Source organism: Exserohilum turcica (genome assembly GCF_000359705.1).
Source record: "Exserohilum turcica Et28A unplaced genomic scaffold SETTUscaffold_2, whole genome shotgun sequence".
NCBI classification, from domain to species: Eukaryota; Fungi; Ascomycota; class Dothideomycetes; order Pleosporales; family Pleosporaceae; genus Exserohilum; species Exserohilum turcicum.
Window position 1 is genome coordinate 1,034,946 of NW_007360025.1, and position 18,195 is coordinate 1,053,140.

The window sequence follows — 18,195 nt, forward strand, 5'->3', positions numbered from 1 at the left end:
GATGTTCAGAATTGGAAAACGCAAGGCATCTTTGACCCTTGCGCCAAATCTCCGTCCGTCGTATCGCTGCAAAGCCGCGTATGTGACTGCGAAGACAACCCAGAACTCAAGTATCGCTGCAATCGTCGCAGCGAAGATGACAGCAGGGTGCATGTTTCGATTTTTGAAGATTTATTGCTAATAGAAAGTCAAGTAGTATACTCAGAAGCGTTGGGCAATGTCGCAATTAATAGGCAAGTAGTATAGTGTTGAGACAATAGCACGTGGAGGAAAAATCTAAGATTTGGCGTGGGGACAGGATCCGGTATTTTACTGATATTCAGATATATGTGAATTTGGGAAAATTGGAATCTACATAGTAATTGCCTGTGTTCAAGAGACACCTTTATGTAAGAAACGATTTGCAAACATAAGCAGTGAATAACACGTGTGAAGCTCTGTATCTTGAGCGAATCGAAACTAGGAGAGTGGGCTTGTTGGATAGTAGCATCTGTTTCCGTCTAGATAGGCTTTTAGTGTAGATTCAAGAATCACTACGTGCAAATCATAGTCACAACATGGCACACAGTTGCAGATGTTCTAGTAGTGTTAAATCATCACATCGTGTGGATGTCTCATTAATATTGCACATTAGTCTAGACTATAGACAGAAACAGTCCTCATATACGCAGTAAAATCATGACTCAAGTCGCTCAAATAAGCTTGAATCCACCAGGAACCTGTGTCTGGAAAACACCCTCAGGGTCGTACTTCTCCCCCATTTTGATCAGCTTCTTCAGCTGCTTCTTGCCGTAGCTGCCCAGGGGATCCTGGAACGAAGCGGCAAAGTTCAAGTATTGGTATGGGTGGTAGACGCCCTCCTTCTTGGTAATGTCTTTGACCATTTTAACCAGGTCTTTTAGTGCCTCTTCGAAGCCGTCAAAGGACTCGGGTCCCTCAAAGGTGAAGATGATTTGGAGGAAGATCAGGTCCTTTTCAGGCGTGTCGTCAGGCTTGAATCCCATGATGTTGGGCGCAGTGCCGTTGCGCGGTGGCGCGGGAAGAGCCTGGAAGGTAATTTCTGCAATAGGCTTCGCGGCAGCGTATTGCTTGCAGATTTCGGGTACAATCTTGTTCCACATAGCGTGAATGCTGTGCATGATAGTTGGGTTGATATTGAAAGAAGTAGTCGCCCAGATGGTTCGTTGGGGGTTCGCGGAAACCTGGCGCGAGGCGTTCCTCGTGTGCTCGCTGATAGGCGCCTCAATCCTGCCGTTCATCACCTGAGGCTGCACTTCGGTGATTTCCTTCAACGCGCCTGGCTTCTGCTCGGTCTTGGTGTACCACATGATGCTCACTGGGCTGAAGGTAGCAGCTGTGTGGTTGTATCGTACGGTCACCCAACCAGCGGCATACGGGTCATATGTGCCCATCTTGAAGTTGGTGTATGCTGTCAGCAAAGATGTAGTGGCGTTGGGACCGTACACGGTTCGGCCACCCCAGATTTTACGCGTGGGGTAGGCCTTGAGGTCGAAGCGTGTGACGATACCAAAGTTATTCTGGCCACCCTTCAAGGCGGCGAAGAGGTCAGAGTGCGATGTCGCGTTGGCGTTGATAATCTTGCCACTGGCGAGCGCGACTTCAAAGTTGACTACCGCATCACATGCCCAGCCGTGTTCGGGGCTCAGGAATGAGATACCGCCTAGTGAGCGATGAGTGTTTGATCAAACAGATCTCAAGGGAGATTTTACTTACCACCAGTCAGGAAACCAGCAGTTCCAACAACACCAATTCGTCCACCCATAACCGTCAGGTTACGCTTGTCAGCCTCGTCATAAACATTCTGCCACAGTGCTCCGGCATTGACCATGACCACCTTGTCGCCCTTTGCGACCTGCACCTTGTTCAGACTCTGCATGTCGATTGTGACACCATTCTCAATGTTGTTAGAGCCGACCATGGGGTTGTGGCCTCCACCCTTAATCGCAAACTTGGTGCCATTTGTCCGCGCTAGGATGGTAACGGCTGTAGATACATCGCTAGGTGTGCTTGGGCGAAAGATACAAGAAGGGTGAACTCTTTGCTGAAGGAAGGGGTACGACTGAACTGAGGCATTGTATGTTGGAGCCGTGGGGTAAAAGGTGTTGTTAGGGAGGACAGCTGCAAGCTCCTCGCATGCATTCTGCAACTCCTCGTATGCAGCGGCAGCGCTGACAAACAAGCTAAGCGATGAGAGAGCTAGGAAACGCATCTTGAAGAATGAGAAGAGAGAGAGAGAAAGACAGAAAGCTGTGCCTGGACATGTCTTCCTGGCGGTCCTCGCGTCTCTTCTTAAACACTTCCAGCGCATAAGCCGAAAAACATCAAAGCATACATCCGAAGCATCGCAGCTTTCCTGATACCTTGGTACAGATCAAAGCGCCTCCCGAATACGAGGCTTAATGTGTGGCGTTGCACTTTTGGGGCACTGGCTTGTCAGCTTCAGCTGACACGCGGCCGTGCCATTGGCTGATCTGCATCCCCGCCGCCAAATGGGGTAGTAAAAGCAGACAGTAAGTTTTACACAACAGTCGGATGCCAAGCTCATTGCCAAGAAAACGCGGGGAGCCGACGATCCCTCAATAAATGCATCGCAGGCGTGGCGCCATGAGTAGCCATGGACGAGGGGAGAGCTGGCCAACTAGACAACGGAGGGCGGTGAAATGCTTCCAGCTGCATATTGGCCCCCAAGGCGCGCTTGGCCAACCGAGACAAACGCCCGTGAGGACAAGGCGAGCCCTGCCAAGTACCTCCTGAGTGAATTTGTTGTTGTTCCAGCTTCGGCGCTGGGGGCAAGCTGCAGTCCATCTCGAGTGTTTTCTTCTTCGCGAGTTTGCCAGTCGCCGGCTTTTTTACTCCACATGAAACCCTCGAATGGGATTTTTTTCGCTGCAAGCAATACTTAACAAGTCTAGCGTCCTTACATACTCGCCGAGTATCCCTGCGTCCTCGCCAGAAATAGGCCCTCACCATTACCGGGCTCAGCCCTGAGTAGGCCAAGGCCACCAGTTGTACGCCCTCCCCGCTCGGACTCATCGGCTGGCTACACACAACGCACTCTCGCCTGGCGTGATGCAGATCTTGTTGGGCGCACCCATGTTTCCATCTAAGCATGACCGAGTGCGGGAGGATATGGGGGGGCATGGAATGTTGAACAGATCCTAAAACCAACATTCTCGCCTGCCATCACTGCATGATCAAAGTCACTGCCCGAGTCCTTCATTTATCCATCCCCTTTTCATTGCTTTTGCCAAAACCACCGCTACTTTTCCGACGCGCATGAACAGCTCTCCAGGCACCAGACACGTGGTTGGGAGGCTTTTGCCAAGATACCAGAACCCTGTTTGCCTCGAATCAGACAACATGCCATGCACAGAGCGGTGCCTCTGGTTACACTGCGGCACAGTTGCTCGAGAGACAAGCTTTGGGGACCAAGATCTTCAAACTCGGTTCCTTATTATGTGCCAAGAGAGCTCTGATTCAGGAACAAAATTTACTTTTAAGATCCGAAAGGCTTAGCCGGAAAAAAGTCTCCACCAGTAGGCAGGCAAAGGCACTCCTACAGCCTTTGTTGGGGCATAGGACGGTTTCCCGTTAAGTCGGGGTTAGTCCTATCTATACCTGCACACTGGTTCCTTCTCATCCTCTTGTGGTTCGAAGTTTGGTTTAGATCCTCCATGATGAACGCAGCTGAATGGGTTACCCGGTTCACCTCACCGCCCCTCGGAGTCCCGAAGCTCGAAGGCAGAGTGACCGATCACCCGTTCCTGCAGCGTTCGCATCTATTCCGGGAACTTAGTGCAATTAGTCAAAAGGAAGCCATCTAGTTATCGCATGGCGAAACTTTCTCTTCCCTTTCGGGCCTGGATCAACAACGGCACGAGGACTTGAGGAGATCTTTCTCTAAACTACCATGGCGCTCGCTAACTTGACCGCTTCCTCCGCTGCTGAGGTTCTGAAGGTCTGGGCGCGTGCTTAAGGGAAACACCAAGGTCATCATAACGGTGCTCGAAGAATGCGACCTGTGATGCATCTCAAGTATTGATTCGATGGACATGGTTACGATTCAGGTATAATGTAGTATCGCGATTGGCGACTCCACAAATTTATTCACAATTTAAAGCAATGCAAGCACCCCTACTGCCAAGGACCGGACAAGAGGACACACTGATCCCCATGACTAGCGAAGTGGCGCAAAGAGCGAGACTTGGCCAATGAAGAAAATTATAACAGCGGCAATGGCGACTGCGCTGTACGTTGCAGCAACCTGCATCGGGTATGAGTAAGTCTATTGATATGCATGAAATAAGTAGCGTACCTTGGTATTGTCGTCCCACAACCGTGGATGGTCCAAATGCGTGGTTGCAGACCACACATGCAGGAACATGCCGACAATCATGCATATGGTTGCAGAAGTCAGGAACATGACGGGCATCTGCCAAGTAAAGATCTGAAGACGGCTCGGCGATCTCCGGCCCGTCTTAGGAGAATGGCTCTTCTCGCCGTTCGTTTTTCCAAGTAGTTTGCGGATATTCTCAAGTCCATCACGGTGCGACGAGAGGCGGTGGAGCCGGACAGTTTGATCGGCAGCTGTGAGGATGCTGAACAGGGAGAGAATAATACCGCAGTACCACGACGTGCGTACAGACCATGGTGACGATTCGCCGTTTGGTAAAATGTCTGGCCAGCTTCCTGTGGACGTAAGGACACCAGCAAGGAGGGCAGCCTGTTGCATGTCAGTTTCTCTACTATATTCTCTTTATTTCTCTGTGAGATATAATCGTGATTCTGCAAGTTTGTTCTGTTTGCCAAGAGACCCCGAGCCACCGCCTGCTAGGCACTCTTGCAGTACGCTCGCGTGAAACACGTGACCTTGCAACAATCGGCCTTGGTACTTACCACAACACCCACAAAGTTCAGTTCACTCAGCTTATTGTCCCTCCACAAAATGGTAAGATCATCCCTCTCATCCTCATCCTCCGTGTTCAGCAGGATCTCAATCGGATCATACGTCGTCGAATCCGGGGCGTAAATACCACCACCGAAGAACTGGAACACCCGAAACGCAGACCATTTCTTGTCATTTGAATAGCCCCCGCCCCAATCCGCTGATGTGCAGAGCACCCGAGCAGTGGTGTCCGCGAGCCGGATGTGCCTCGCTCTTCGAGATCCGATTGGTGCGTCATAGCTCGCAAAAATGTCTTGGCTTCGAGGTTGGTCCGTTGCAGTCGATGCTGATCTCGCGGTATCTATCTATCGGACCGAGATGCGGAGATGGATCAGAGTTTCTAGTATCGCAGAAAGATGGACGGCCGTGTTGCCAAATGTATATGCTGTGTAGTTGCTTCTTCCCGGTTTCTGAAGCAAGCAATGGGTCTCGTGCGCTGTTAGCTCATGACGCAGTTGGATATTGAGGCCGGCCAATCACCACAGTGTCCGCGGCTGTCGCCTGGCTGCACAAATGACATTAGGCTGCGATGTATGTTGCTCCTGTGATTAGAGCCAAGCATAGATTGAGATGCCAAACGTCGGGAGTGTGTCCTTGGTCGCGCTTCACTGGCGCGCTGTCGATACTGCTAAAAATGCTACTAGCCTATTGAGGGTCGCATGTTGTCCATCACCAATATTACAGTCTCCAACTCAAGTTTTGAATAGGGCTCTCTCTGCAAAATATCGGTGACTTGGGCTTTACTACAATGTGGAAATCTTTACAGAACATGACAGTTATCAGCTGAATTGGACTTTGATCCAATTGGCTCTTGTTGGATGATCATCACGTGATTCCCTCGCGCTAGTGCGCTTTAGGCGTATCTATTACTACCTACTATACCCACTCACCCGTTGCGTACTATTATAGTTATTAATGCTACAGCTAAGTTTCAGCTGCCAATCAAAGAGCATCGATGCGCTGTTTCAGCTACGTGAAATTGGTACTAGTTTTCTAATTCATAGCTATGTATATTTTCATATATCCCTTTGAAAAACTGCTTGCTTAGATCAGGCTGCCTATATCTAACAAATATTTGTAATGTAATACAGATGCTTCTCATCACATCCGAGATCTGTTATCTCCCTGGTTGATTTCCAGATGGGCAAAGAAAATGCTCCAAAAAACCGAAAGCAATGCCAGCATAACAGAAATAGGAACCGAGGCAGTTTGCAAATCTCCACTATGCCCCCATGAAAAGAGCCACATGAAGAAGAAAATAATGCAGGGTAGCGCGCATGCGAAGTTGTAAAGCAGAAGGCGAAGTATCGACGGTCGTTCGCGTGCAAATATTCCCCAGAAAGCCTCTTGTTTGTCTGAACCTTCGACGATAGTCAATTCACGCTTTGGTATCATTCTCAGATGGTCTCGAGTGAACTTGTTGAAGCTTCTGCATTTGTGGTAGAAATGGAAGTATGGGCGCGGATCGTAGCAAGCGTGGAAGCGATGATAGAACTGGTGCGGAGTGATTGGCGGCATAGGATCCATAGGGCGCGGCGCATACTGGTATTCTACACCATTTGGGAATTCCTCTCGTCGAGGCTCGTAAAGGTAAGCTTCCCACTTGTCGCACTTTTGTGATTTAAGTGAGTATTTGTACATAGTATGAAGAGGGTTTAATCGTATAGGGAAAATCTTACCTGATAGAAATCACAGTGAGAATAGACCCAAATGCTGAGCCACCTTCTCAAAAAAGGCCGGAGACTGTTGTATCGGCGTCGCAATTCGTGGAAGAACTTGTATGTTTCGATATTGTCGACTCTGATCTGAGCAAGACGAAAATCGTTGCCAGAGGTCACTAGAAGAAATACGTGTTGAGAAGGTAAGGTTGAAGAAGGGGTGCTAATGGGGGTGCTTGAGCTGCATCCAATGTTGGGGTTATTGGAGGGCGAACCAGGCCCGCTGACTTTTTGACTTTGACTTGATGAGCTTTGTGCGATGTTACTGCTTGATGGATTTGCAATAGATGGCTGTGCCTGTGAAGGTGTCCCTGCAGAGGCTTGACCCGGTGTGGAATGTGCAAGTCGTCCAATTTTAAGACGGCATGCTTTGGCAATTCGAGTTGCCCTCTTTGCGAAGTCTGCTGGGACTTCTGCCCATCTTTTCTCTCCGCATACCTGACACTTGTCAGATCTAAATTTGCTACATCAGAACCCTGGATCCAGTGCTTACACAAGTCCAGTACAGCCGTGCTTCGCTAGAACGAAGCGCTCTCTGTGGGTGCCTGAACGGCCACCAGTCCCACTCTTCTCTCGTCCAATCTTCAAATTTGCTTTTGAGATTGTTAGAAAAGCTGATTGCATGCCCATAAGACCAGTCGATAGAACTTGGGTCAGTATCCAGCAACTCAGACACGACATGAGGTAATTTGTTACTTGACGGGAGCCTGTGTTCAGTACCAGTCTGCTTGTGTCTCTTTGCCAAATTCATCAGAGATTGTCGATAATATGCCAGTACGGAAATATTGCTGTTGAGTTTCTGTTCCAGAAAAATCAAACTTCTGGGTTGCTCCGAACTCTGAAATTCCTTTTCGAAATTGTAGCTTCCCCAACCGTTGATGAAACATTTTGTCGAAGACCCAGCTGGTGCTGTACCCCTGACCGTCAGTACTTCTAAGGCTGTTTCTTTAGTGCCTAAGAAGTCTGATGGTAATTGTAATCCAGCCTCGTCTTCCGAGCGCACGCTGATGGGACAGCCAGAAGCAATGCACGGTCCATCGAGTAGACAGGTCCAGGACTGTGAAGCCTCGTCTTCGTCAACCAGCACTTTGACATACGATATACGAAACTCATTGAGTTCAGTATTGTCCTGTGTCAAAATGGTGTCGTGGTAGTATGGATGTTGGCGTGTTTCGGACGGCAATTGTTCTTCACGAGGTCTACAGGTGGCACCCAGCCATGCTAGTTGTTGGGCCACAGCAACTAGGAAATCTTTTGGCCCTGTGACTGATGCTGAGACTTTACCTTCAGTGAAAACGATTCGTGTATCCAAAGATTGATCGTCAGAATTCGGCACTGCGGTCAATGCATTAAGATCAAATGTGCTAACGGATAGGACGTGAAAAGATTCTGAAATGGAAATCTTACCGTGTGAGCCAGAAATTGCTTCCTGAAGTGCAGGTAGGAGAGCATCGCAATGTACATCCCACGTCTGGAGAAGGTATTGTGCAACTGTTTCGAGCTGTGCGGCCTGTGTGTTGCCTGTAATTATCAGGGCAGAGCCCAAATCACCGTTCAACCCGTAAGCTCGACGCTCTTCCAGAAAACGCAACAGGTTCCAGTCTGCGTGGAACTGAGCTTCGAATATTCTTTCGGAATGCAGAGTTGAGTTTGATGCGTTTTCCGTGACCTGAGACACACTGTGCCGTATATGGTCCAGAGCATCATAGTGGAAGTGCTTCATCAATTGTTGTATATCCAATATCAGTGCCCCAAAAGCGGGATGGTCTTTGAAATACCCATACAAGCTTTCGAAGTCAGGCCGAATATGTGTTATCGGAGACAGAGAATCCGAACTATCTGAACTTTCTGAATCATATCCCTGGTCATGGCGTGTCTCGACCACAGTTGTCGGACTTTCAACATCGGTATGTCCTAATCTTTCAATCTTTTCTTCCATTGACTCCTGTGGGATATCAAAGTGGAGTAAGGGTCTTTCCGGAATGCTGTCTGATTCGGCTCCGGAAGAATGCAAGTCATCATTGAACAGCTTCCGTGCAAAATTTCTCGATATATCCAGGCTGAGACGATGTATGGCTTTCGCTACCTTTCGTGTCGGTTTCCGTTCCTTGCTATGTCGTGGATTATCGTCTTTAACCTTTTGACTAAACCCCTTGATTTTAGTCTCAAGTAGCGTATCATGAATCATGCTGGACCCATCAAAAGGAAAGTCGAGGTGCCGAGTGCCCTCGTATAGAGCATCTGCAAATTTCAAAATGACCTCCGCATCTTGTTCTGGTGTCATGTCCACAGTATCCTGAGATATCACGGAAGCATTGTCGTCCTGTTCAGGAGCTTCTTTCCGAGACTGGAAGACTGAGAATGCGCAAGGACCCGAAACTGAAGTTGCTTCAGTCGCCTTCTCTTCCTGCGACGAAAAAATAGTGAATGATGCCATATGCGAAAGGCTCTCTTCTATCAATGACGAGCCAGTGCTTTGTGCCTGCGCCCTTAGGTGGTAGGCGTTTTGTCGTCTCTTCAAGAGAGATATGACTTCCTGGCCAATCGCTTTATTACTAGCGGCCGCCTCTACTATCTCCTCTGTTATCTGAATATCTTCTTGATGATTAAGGAGGAGATCCATGACATCACCACCCGCGTTCGTGTTCCCGGCAGCCGCCTTTAACACTTCTTCCGTGATCTGAATGCTATCTCCTAGCCGCTCAATAAGCAGCCATAAGACTTCTGCGCCATTTTCTTCGTTCCTGGCAGCCGCTTTTAACACTTCTTCTGGTACATGATAATTATCTTCTTGGTGATTTGCAAGCTCATGATCTGATCTCGTTTCTTTATGGTTCTTGGAAAGTATTGCTTCTATCCATGTAAGGGCTCCGGATGAGCAAGCCATATACAGTGCCGAAGGATTTGAAACGCCTCCTCTTGTGTATTTGTTCCACCAAAATTTCCGTGCAGAAGAATTCGCCTCGAAAAATGGCCGAGCAGGGTCACAAAGCTGGGCCGCGAACATTGAACAATGATTCGCATGCTGGTGCCATTCCATCACAGCATAGGATAATAACGCAGATTTCTCAGGTTTCTCAGATTTCTGCCTGCTCTCTGTTTTGAGATCTGTACGACTTGATAAGTCGCTTTGCTCAATGCAGTCGAGGCACGCTTGTGCTAGGTCAAAATGCGCTCTGCTGGGTTCGAGTCGAAATCCCTCTAGCACTGCATGGTCATCGCGCAGCTCGCGCTGCAGGTAGTCTTGTGCAGACTCGTGGGCAAAGGTGACTCTGCCCCACCCTTGTATCTTTAACAGAGGACTATGCAGCGAGATGATTGCTTCGATGGCCATTTCGGTAGGGGGCTGGATGCGCACCGCCGCCGCTAGCTCTTGCAGCCGGAGGGGGCGAGCGGCAAACGTTACCCACTTTAATATCTCCCGGCTAGCCTCCCGATGCTGAAGCGGGATTTTTAGTAGTGTACGGGTATATGTCTCTGAAAGGGTATCCAGTAAGTCTGGCATCGTTATCCTTGGGACGTCTTGCAGGCCAGGCATGTCTCGACTGAGCATTACTAGCTTGAATATGCTCTTTCTTGGAACCTCTACGGATGGTAAGGTACCACCTTGGAGCAGGCTGATAATCTTAGGTAGTAATTCTTCTGCTATGCTCTTGTCACCCTCTTCAATCCCGTCAAGCACGCAGAACATGGTCCCAAGCTCAGCATCAGTGATGAGCTTACTGAAAATGAGCCATAGTGTGTCTACAGACAACAGCGTTACCTGTGTCTGGCCTGGCGTAAAGTATGGTAGTGCGTGCTTGAGCAGTTGTGGCCGCTTCTTGATGATTTGATGTATAAGTCCACGAAGTAGTGCTAGGGCTGTGTTGTGCGGATCATAGCTCATGACGAAGAAGAAAATCACATCTGCGTTGTCTGTCTGCGCTGTGTAGCTCTCCAGCTCTTCTGTTAGGAAGATAGACAGCATCGTCTTGCCCGAACCAAGACCGCCAGATATCCACAGCACGCGCGTATTGCTATTGTAATTCCTGTCGCCAGTATTCTTGCCATTTAGCCAGGCGGAATAATTCTCATCATATGTGATCCATTTGCAACTGTCTGGGAATGGCTCCCCTAAGACGGCGATACGGCGCTTGCGATGGAGGTAAGGGTCAGAGACGAAGAGCGCCTCGAGGACCCGGTTCAACTCTTCTAGATGGCAGCCGTATTAGCATGTAATGTATATCCCGAAAAAGCATTGCATAGAATACCCGGGGATGTGTTCGAGCCAGCAAACAACTCATCGCGTGCCAAATGGTTCTGAATGGAGATGCCGCTAACGTGCTGATGGTGGGGCGGGGTTCCAGACATTTGACAGGCTGCAACGTTCGATACTTTCTACACAACGCTAATGGAGATGTGTTTCTGCGCTTCTTCGGGTGTCTTTCCCTCTAGTGCGATAGAAGGAATTTGCGAGTTGTGCGCGAACGGAGCATTACAGCGGCTGAGAAAGTCCAGTCCGTGCCGCGAGGAGGAGCAGGCTGGCTACCGATCAGCAGCTCCATTTCACGCCACCCCAACACCTTGGACCGCCACGCGCAGCTTATAGGCTCATCGCCCCAGATGTCGCTGAACCAGACCTGCAAGAATCTCAGCTGCTGCGGTATGCGCCGCAATCGGTCCGCATTGCACACGTTGCCATGCACGCCGTCATCACAAAAACCCAGACATCCACTAGGCCAACACGAAACGCGATTAGCCCAACACCAGCTCTTCAGCTCTGCAACCATGATCATTTCCAAACCTGTAGCCTGACCACATCTGTAGAATATCGACGTAGAACAAATATGGTAACAACCTCACAAGGATATTGGACAGATGGGACGCGGTGTCGCGGGTTTTCTGTTGACGGGGGCGCATGCGCGTCTTGTACCTATGGAGCCGCTGCCAAGGGTCCACAAAAGGCACCGCCTCGTGACGTTTATAACCAAACACGACACATGTCCAACTCGGCTTAACCTCACATTTCCAGTACTGTGATCTTTATCAATTGCGCCCAATAGAACAACGCGAAATGTCAGCTGCTACCGAAAAGAAGCATCTTTATGTCGGTACTGACAAGCATCGGTGGTGGAAGGAGGCGGTCGTGTATCAGGTAAGATCTGCCACTGATCGTCACCTCTCTTTGTATTCACCGCATACCAGATCTACCCCGCCTCATTTCTCGACAGCAACGGTGATGGCTGGGGCGATGTACCCGGCATCACATCCAAGCTGGACTACCTCAAAGACCTAGGCGTCGACGTGATATGGCTATCTCCAATCTACAAGAGCCCGCAAGCGGACATGGGCTACGACATTGCCGACTACGAGGATATTGACCCTAGCTACGGCACCTTGGCGGATGTCGACAATCTAATCAGCCAAGTCAAGAAGCGCGGCATGAAGTTGGTGATGGATGTGGTTGTCAATCACACCTCGGAAGAGCATGCATGGTTTCTCGATTCTCGCTCATCCAAGGACTCAAAGAAGCGAGATTGGTACATTTGGAAGCCAGCAAAGTACGATGCTGACGGAAACCGTCAGCCACCCAACAACTGGGCGCAGATCCTGGGAGAAGCCAACTCCGCATGGACTTGGGATGAGAAGACGCAGGAGTACTATTTGTCGCTCTTTACACCTGAGCAGCCAGATCTCAACTGGGAGAAACCAGATGTACGTGCAGCGGTGCACGACATCCTTCGCTTCTGGCTTGATCGAGGCGTCTCCGGTTTCCGCATGGACGTCATCAACCTCATCTCAAAGGTCCAGACCTTCCCTGATGCACCCATCTCAGTCACAGACAACAAGTACCAGCCAGGTGACAAGTATTTTGCAAATGGTCCGCGACTGCACGAGTGGCTCAAGGACCTTCACGAGGATGTGTTGTCAAAGTATGACACACTGACCGTAGGCGAGATGCCCTTCGTCCGTGACGAAGACGAAGTCATCAAGGTCGTCGGCGAACAAAGCGGCGAGCTAAACATGATTTTCAACTTCGACCTCGTCGACATCGACAACGTCCCTGGCGATTTCAAGTACACGCTGAATCCCTGGGACGCGCGCGATCTGAAGAAGATTATCAACAGACTGCAGCGCCTGATGCTCGAGCGCGACGGCTGGAACACGCTGTACGTCGAGAACCACGACCAGCCACGCAGCGTAAGCCGGTACACCGACGACAGCGACCAGTGGCGCGACTACGGCGCAAAGCTGCTCTGTCTGATGCAAACAACCCTTGCCGGCACGCTGTACGTGTACCAAGGCGAGGAAATCGGCATGCGCAACGTACCCAACGAGTGGGGCCCGGAAGAATACAAAGACATTGAAAGCATTAATTTCTTCAAAAAGTACGTCTCATAACACACAAAAAATCTTCCTCGCTGCAGTAAGATTAACTCTCTCTCTCTCACAGATACCGCGACCTCTACCCCAACGAAGCCTTGAAACAAGCTCTCGCCGCGCAAATCATGCAGCGCAAAGCCCGCGACAACGCCCGCACGCCCGTCCAATGGTCCGCCGAGCCCCAGGCGGGCTTCACATCCGGAACTCCCTGGATGCGCGTCAACGACGACTACCCCGCCGTCAACGTCGCCGCGCAGCTGGAAACCCCGCAGCCCAGCCCCGGCATGCTATCCGTCCACGCCTTCTGGCAGCGAGCGCTTGCCTTCAGAAAAGAAAACAAAGACGTGTTTGTGTACGGCGACTTTGAGATGCTGGATATGGAGGATGAGAAGATTGTCGCGTTTCGACGGTGGAGTGCCGATAAGGCGTATCTGACTGTGCTCAACTTTAGCAGCGAGAAGGTCGGCTGGGAGAATTTGGGGGAGCTCAAGGTCAAGGAGTGGGTTGCGGGCAATTATGATGAGAGGGAGCTCGAGGGTAGGGCCAAGAGTGGAGTGGTGGAGCTGGAGCCCTGGGAGGGAGTATTGGGATTGTTGGAGTAGGGGATTGAGGTGGAGTGGTATCCTGTGCATATGAGGAATATTGTCGGGCAGACTTAAGATAGTAAAAGCAAATCAATTATTTGAAAACTTGGCCGGGGACAAATACCGTACACTACAAGTTCTGCGCTTGTAGGTTGCACTAGCACACCATCCACCAAGGACAAGACCAAATGACCAGAATGACCTTGGAGCTATCCGCGTCCACCGGTAGATCGAGTTCACAAAACCAGTCGTCCTTCCAGTCATGCTCCAGCCTCACTGCACGCCCAATACCCCCCACCTTCACCTCCACTGTATCCAGCACCTTGAAACCTCCCGCACTACTTCTTTCCCTCCCCCCTCTGACTCCCCTCCTTCTCCACACTCCCCGTAATCTTCCTCTCAAACACCTCGGGATCCAAAACCCTACCCGTTTTATCGCGAAACCTCCAGCTAACCCTATTCCACACCATCTTGCAGTCCTGCTGCAGAATGCGAGCAATCAAGCGCAAGTCGTCGGCGGAAAACGTGTCGTCGGGCTTGAGCTCGAGCTCGAGGGGCCGGCTGTGCGTGCTGGACTTGGATTTGCCGCCGGCAGAGCTGCGGTGGGAGCGCGACTCGGAGGGTGCTTTGTTGGAGCGAGGTGCTGATGGGGGTTTGGCTGCGTCTGCGGACTGTTGTGCGGGAGCAGCTTGGGTGTTACCGCCTGTGTTGTTGTTATTGTTGTTGTCGTTGTTGGTCTGCATGTTGATCGTGCCCCAGCTTGTGTCGACAGGCGCGTTATTAGAGTGAGGGTCTGATGGGGCGTTTGCTGCACTTGGCCATTCGTTTGCAGGTTGAGTGTTGCTGCCTGTGACGTTATTCGTCTGTTGGCCGGGAATGTCCCAATTTGTTGGTGCGGCTCCTGCATCAACTGGATCCCATGAATTGGCGATATCCTGGTTGTTGTCGCCCTTAGCATTTGCTGTGTTATTCCACGAGTCGCCATTCGTGTTCGTCTGATTTTCTATTATCCAGTCGTTTGCATCGTTGGGTTGTTCAGTGCCTCCATTCACACCTGTATTTCCCCAGCTATCATCTCCTCCCCAGCCGTTCGTGTTGTTGGCGTTATCAGTGTTTTGGGGGTTTGTATTGTCCGAATTCCATCCTGTACCATTTTGTTCCCACGTGTTCGTATTGTTGACGTTAGCAGTGTCATCCTGCTTACCATCATTGCCGTCGCCCATAAGCCCATTGAAACCCATGGCTGCCCACCCATTGTCGTCATTTTCATCCGCTTTCTTTGCTTCTTTCTGTTCTTCCACCTTCTTGCCACCTTCTTTGCCTCCCTGGTTTTGGTTCTGATTACCATTCTTGTTCTTGTTCTTGTTCTTGGCTGTATATCCATTACTAGTGTTGTTCTGCACGTTATTCGGTTTCCAATCCTTAGGTTTGATTTCTTTGAATCGACTCTTGCACTCTTCAACAGACTTGCCAACTTTTTCGGCCACGACAGCCCATTGCACCGACGCATTTTCCGTCTTCATCTGTATAATTGTTTCGTCCTGCTCCTTCGTCCATGTATTCGACTCTTCATCTTCCTTTTCTTTGCCATTCTCAGCAGTGGTAGTGTTTTGGGCAGCTGCATCCTTTGTATTACTGCTTGTGTCCTTTTCACCCTTCTTGCTGTCACCACCAGCAGCATCTGCTTGGGCTCCGGTGTCCTGAATATTTGCACTGCCACTGGTGTTTTTCTGAGATGCTTTGGTCGAGCCACTACTGGGACCATCCTTATTGCTAGATGCCTTCTTCGAACCTGACTTCCGAGATCCATTGGTAGCCTCAACTCCGCAACCCCCAGATGCCTCTGCACCTTCAGCGTTATCGGCAGACTTTTTCGAAGTATCCTTGACAGCGAGCAATTCTTTGGTGGACCGCCTATCTGATGGTATTCTGGCAAGGCTGGCTGCTGTGAGTCGCGATTTGCCCTTTCCTGTGAGTGTGCCCTTGCGCCCGTCACTCGCCGTCCACTCGACCAATCCTCCTGGGGTGGCAATCTAGATTGATTAGAGCTGGATGTGAATCGAGTATACCATCATTGGCCTACTAGTTCTGTCAGCTGGCATGGCTTTTTGGGACGCGGCGGTGGTGGCGGTGGCAGAGGCGGCTTTGGATCCTTGAAGGGCTTGTCGCTGAATCCAAGTATATATCCTAGCGACACCCGACGGGGAGCACCATGCGAGTAGGACATGATCAGTGTTCGTAGAAATCAAGGCCGGGAGAGTTGGTCGTCGGGACTCGAGCATGAAATCTTTGAAAGAGTGAAGAAAAAGACGCCGAAGATATGAGTCTACTACGATCGAATGAACTGGTAGTGAAGGTGAGGTAAGATGGGCAAACAGGATGCGGCCAATCAGCATCTTGCGTGAGTGCATTTGATGCGGTTGCCTTGGCAGCAACGACTCGTACTCGAGCAAACTTACGTGGGCAGATGAGTGAGTGAAAATGAAACGATGAGTGTGAAATGATTTTTTGAAGCATGAATACCCCAAACCGAAAGAATACACGCATAATACTACCATGAGTTCCGTGTCGCCTAAGCTCAACAGTCTGCAATTATGATATGATGTATCTTTGTGGACCTGATATGTAGCAGGAGCTTAAATTCGTCGATTTGACATCATAAGAATATACTACTTCTATTAGGCCCAGAAGATGATTGAATGATATAGCATAGAATAGGCCAAAAATGTTTCTTTTGAGGTCTCCTCCACTGCTCGCATCACCAGTGCAACTGAAGGTCGCAATCGCAAAGTACCAAGAGGCGCATTGTCACGTATGCAGATAGTGAAGGAACATGTGTATAAGCTGAGAATTAAAATGAGCAGAGATTCATGATATGATTTCTATGCGCCAGGAATGGGTGGATATGGTTGTGAGGAAGAAGAGGTCTGGACAAAGTTGAGATGGGGGAATGCAGCTGACTAAGGCGACGCTAGTGTTCCGGGCCCTGACATTGCGGGCAAGCTGGCATCTCCGTGTGTACTTGGCGATTCCCCAAGTCCAACCTCGAGCACGACAGAGCAGCACCACGACGACCGCAAACATGCTGTTCCCGTCTTTCGCCATCCTTGCTGCGGCGAGCAGCCTGCTGTCCTTTGCGACAGCGCACAACATCCAGATGAAGGCCCACCAGCGCGAATGCTTCCACGAGCAGCTGCACAAAGGCGACAAGATGACGGTGACTTTCCAGGTCGGCGACCGGGAATTCGGCGGCAGCGGAAACCTTGAGATTGACTTTTGGGTGCGTTGGCCAGCCGTGGTGCTCTGGGCGCGATCAATGGGAGCAGTGCGAGGACTAATTGGGCATGACAGATTGAAACTCCTTCGCGCAGCTACCAGGTCCACGAACGCGGCGTATCCAATGGCGACTACACCTTTGACGCGACTGAAGACGGCAAATACACCTACTGCTTCAACAACGAGCACTGGGGCGCCAACACCAAGGAAGTCTCGTTCAACGTCCACGGCATCGTCTATGTCCCCGAGTCGGAAGCCCCGCAAGATCCTTTGGAAAAAGAGGGTAAGGACACGTGGAATTGCAGAAGAAAGGCAATGGGCTAACGGGTACAGTCCGCTCCATGTCGGAGCTCGTGCAGCAGGTCAAGGATGAGCAAAGCTACATTATCGTCCGTGAACGGGTCCACCGAAACACTGCTGAAAGCACCAACTCGCGCATCAAGTGGTGGAGCATCTTCCAACTTACGTTTCTGGTTGCCCAGGGTTTCTTCCAGGTCTGGTGGTTGAAGCGATTCTTCGAGGTAAGCACGGGGAATTTATAGACGTTTTTTGTAGCGCGCAACTAACATGGCCGGCAGGTTAAGCGTGTTGTGTAGACGTTGTTTTGGCGGCTCCAAATTCTGTACGGTGGGGCATGTTGCTTACCCGGAGCTGTGTTGCCCTGCATTCTGGCTTGTCTGTTTGGCGTTGAAGCGCATGGGTGGGATGTCTAGCGCGGCGAAAGAGGGAGTACGGTAAAAATGATAGCATTTTCTGGCAGCAGGAGGCTGGAGTAAGCCACATGTGCGTATCCATGGTTTTGTCAAGTCGCTTGCAAAGTTCCACGGCAGTCTGCCGACGACTGTTTCGTTCGACAAGTCGCTTTGGTCAGCTGGGTGAGGACAGGCTGGCAATCTCGGGTGAAGGCGTGCTTGCGTGGGTGATAACGGCGAGCGTGCTGGATGGTGAGAGAATGGAGCGGTATGGCGAATACCGCCGACTTCCGCTCACCTGCGTGTACAGATGCAAGGCAGCCAAAACCCATCGACTGCCACCTATACTTACCCCCCCTTTCTGCAACCCTCTACTGTCCATCTGAAGTTTATCTCGTCTGATTACGTCAGTCTGCGAGTGCCAGGCAGCGACGGCGGAGCTTCAACGTGACTGATTGGCCAAGTGCGCATCGCCATGACCCGAAGCTTTCCATGCCACGCTAGAAACACACTGCGACTGCCCTGTATATAGACAGCTGCCCAGACGGCCCTTCTCTCACCTCGAGCTCCCCAGCCTTTCTCTCGCCTGCCACCAG

General features: G+C 50.5%; 6 protein-coding genes across 6 annotated transcripts; 2 read left to right on the forward strand and 4 right to left on the reverse strand.

Annotated features, from left to right (window-relative positions):
- Positions 1-587: 587 nt before the first annotated feature.
- On the reverse strand, positions 588-2,230 carry SETTUDRAFT_135101 (uncharacterized protein; the record flags this gene model as incomplete). Its single annotated transcript, XM_008027184.1, has 2 exons — positions 588-1,681; positions 1,735-2,230. The coding sequence occupies 2 exons, from the start codon at positions 2,228-2,230 to the stop codon at positions 693-695; spliced, it is 1,485 nt and encodes a 494-aa protein (XP_008025375.1). The 3' UTR covers positions 588-692.
- A 1,968-nt stretch (positions 2,231-4,198) lies between these two features.
- SETTUDRAFT_153559 (uncharacterized protein) lies at positions 4,199-5,204 on the reverse strand (the record flags this gene model as incomplete). The annotated part of the gene is made up of 4 exons (XM_008027185.1): positions 4,199-4,285; positions 4,337-4,744; positions 4,918-5,013; positions 5,055-5,204. The coding sequence occupies 4 exons, from the start codon at positions 5,202-5,204 to the stop codon at positions 4,199-4,201; spliced, it is 741 nt and encodes a 246-aa protein (XP_008025376.1).
- Positions 5,205-6,067: 863 nt separating this feature from the next.
- SETTUDRAFT_178753 (uncharacterized protein) lies at positions 6,068-11,093 on the reverse strand (the record flags this gene model as incomplete). The annotated part of the gene is made up of 4 exons (XM_008027186.1): positions 10,935-11,093; positions 7,178-10,875; positions 6,646-7,122; positions 6,068-6,577 (listed from the first exon to the last, which is right to left on the reverse strand). Exons 1-4 carry the CDS (start codon positions 11,032-11,034, stop codon positions 6,068-6,070), a joined length of 4,785 nt encoding a protein of 1,594 aa, XP_008025377.1. The 5' UTR covers positions 11,035-11,093.
- Positions 11,094-11,671: 578 nt separating this feature from the next.
- On the forward strand, positions 11,672-13,737 carry SETTUDRAFT_162945 (glycoside hydrolase family 13 protein). Its single transcript, XM_008027187.1, has 3 exons — positions 11,672-11,818; positions 11,869-13,052; positions 13,118-13,737. The coding sequence occupies exons 1-3, from the start codon at positions 11,738-11,740 to the stop codon at positions 13,647-13,649; spliced, it is 1,797 nt and encodes a 598-aa protein (XP_008025378.1). The 5' UTR covers positions 11,672-11,737; the 3' UTR covers positions 13,650-13,737.
- A 232-nt stretch (positions 13,738-13,969) lies between these two features.
- Positions 13,970-15,858, reverse strand: SETTUDRAFT_89314 (uncharacterized protein; the record flags this gene model as incomplete). The annotated part of the gene is made up of 5 exons (XM_008027188.1): positions 13,970-14,295; positions 14,446-14,709; positions 14,782-14,992; positions 15,035-15,664; positions 15,715-15,858. 5 exons carry the CDS (start codon positions 15,856-15,858, stop codon positions 13,970-13,972), a joined length of 1,575 nt encoding a protein of 524 aa, XP_008025379.1.
- An 822-nt stretch (positions 15,859-16,680) lies between these two features.
- SETTUDRAFT_162946 (uncharacterized protein) lies at positions 16,681-17,956 on the forward strand. The gene is made up of 4 exons (XM_008027189.1): positions 16,681-16,911; positions 16,983-17,190; positions 17,241-17,428; positions 17,486-17,956. The coding sequence occupies exons 1-4, from the start codon at positions 16,714-16,716 to the stop codon at positions 17,501-17,503; spliced, it is 612 nt and encodes a 203-aa protein (XP_008025380.1). The 5' UTR covers positions 16,681-16,713; the 3' UTR covers positions 17,504-17,956.
- The last annotated feature ends 239 nt before the right edge of the window (positions 17,957-18,195 follow it).